This window comes from Sinocyclocheilus anshuiensis, unplaced genomic scaffold, assembly GCF_001515605.1.
Source record: "Sinocyclocheilus anshuiensis isolate Anshui unplaced genomic scaffold, SAMN03320099.WGS_v1.1 scaffold1517, whole genome shotgun sequence".
Classification (NCBI taxonomy): domain Eukaryota; kingdom Metazoa; phylum Chordata; class Actinopteri; order Cypriniformes; family Cyprinidae; genus Sinocyclocheilus; species Sinocyclocheilus anshuiensis.
Genome location: NW_015540950.1, coordinates 359,532 through 360,726, shown reverse-complemented (window position 1 = coordinate 360,726; position 1,195 = coordinate 359,532). Strand labels below are relative to the sequence as shown.

Below are 1,195 nucleotides of genomic sequence, written 5' to 3'. Positions count from 1 at the left end.
ATTTATGTGTGTGTGTGTGTGTGTGTGTGTGTGTGTATATATATATATATATATATATATATATACTCAAACTTTTAAATAGTGCTGTGGCTAGTCAGTATATAATTGTCACATGGCAAATACAAACCATTTTATTATTTTTAATATGCTGCTTTAGTTTTTATTGTATTGTTTTAATTTAGTTGTTTTTGTCTTTTTTTTTGTCTAGTTTTTACTCATTTTTATTTCAGTTTTAGTTGTTTTAGTACTTCAACAAAATGAACATTACAAATACTGCCTTTGCAACTGAAAATAAGGTTCTTTGTAGTTTGTTTCGGATAAGATTTTATTTCAAGTAACTTGTTAGTTTGAGGTAAACAGACACAAACCCAACAGAAATGTATTTGTTTGCTTGTGGTTCAGAGCTGCTCAGATCGAGCTCTTTCACGCTCTGGCTGGCATCTCTAACGAGAATAACCTGGGCGAAGGCATCCTCGTCAAGATCAAGTTCAACATCGTCTCCTCCCTGTACGACTACAACCCCAACCTGGCCGCCTTCATGAAGGTGAGGATCTCCCGAGACGTGCCGCTGCTGTCGCAGTCCCCCGATGCTTTAGCTCTGTTGTTCTCGTTTCAGCCGGAGATGTGGAAGAAGTGTCTGGAATGCATCGACGAGCTGCTGGACATCCTGTTTAACAACAACAACATCTTCATCGGAGAAAACATCGCCGAGGACAGCGAGAACCTGGCCATCTCTGACCAGGTGAGAGTCAGCAGGGTTTGTGCTTGCTTCGGACCAGTTACAAGTAGGGCTGGGCGATATAGCTAAAAAATTTATCAACGATATAATGTTTCATATCGTTCAGTATCGATAATTATTGACATTTTTTATAACCTTTTTTAAAACAGAGCAATAGAAAAAATGTTTAAATTTAACCACTGTATTTTTAAATTGACCCAATTTATTGAGACAAACATATTTTTTTGTTTTAACAGTCAAACACAAAATAAAAATTAAACAAATCTCATTTCTAATCTTTTATATGCAGATTAAACGGGTCTTAAGGAAACTTTTGGCTTGTGTCCTGAGGCCACAGGAGGGCGCAATGAGCAAAATAATGCTGCGCATTAAAAACACTGCGCATGTCTATAAAAAAACATGCATTACGTCTAAATTAACTCTAAATTATAAATCAAATATAATTTCGTAAATTGC

General features: G+C 36.1%; 1 protein-coding gene across 2 annotated transcripts in view; it reads left to right on the top strand.

Moving 5' to 3' along the window:
- The window catches only part of LOC107689927 (eukaryotic translation initiation factor 3 subunit C-like), a 33,261-nt gene that overhangs the window by 12,807 nt on the left and 19,259 nt on the right, over positions 1–1,195 (top strand). For both annotated transcript variants that reach the window (XM_016488111.1, XM_016488110.1), the window contains exons 10-11: positions 403–544; positions 617–742. In XM_016488111.1, coding sequence (XP_016343597.1) covers positions 403–544; positions 617–742 — 268 coding nt within the window. The remainder of the gene's footprint in view (positions 1–402; positions 545–616; positions 743–1,195) is intronic.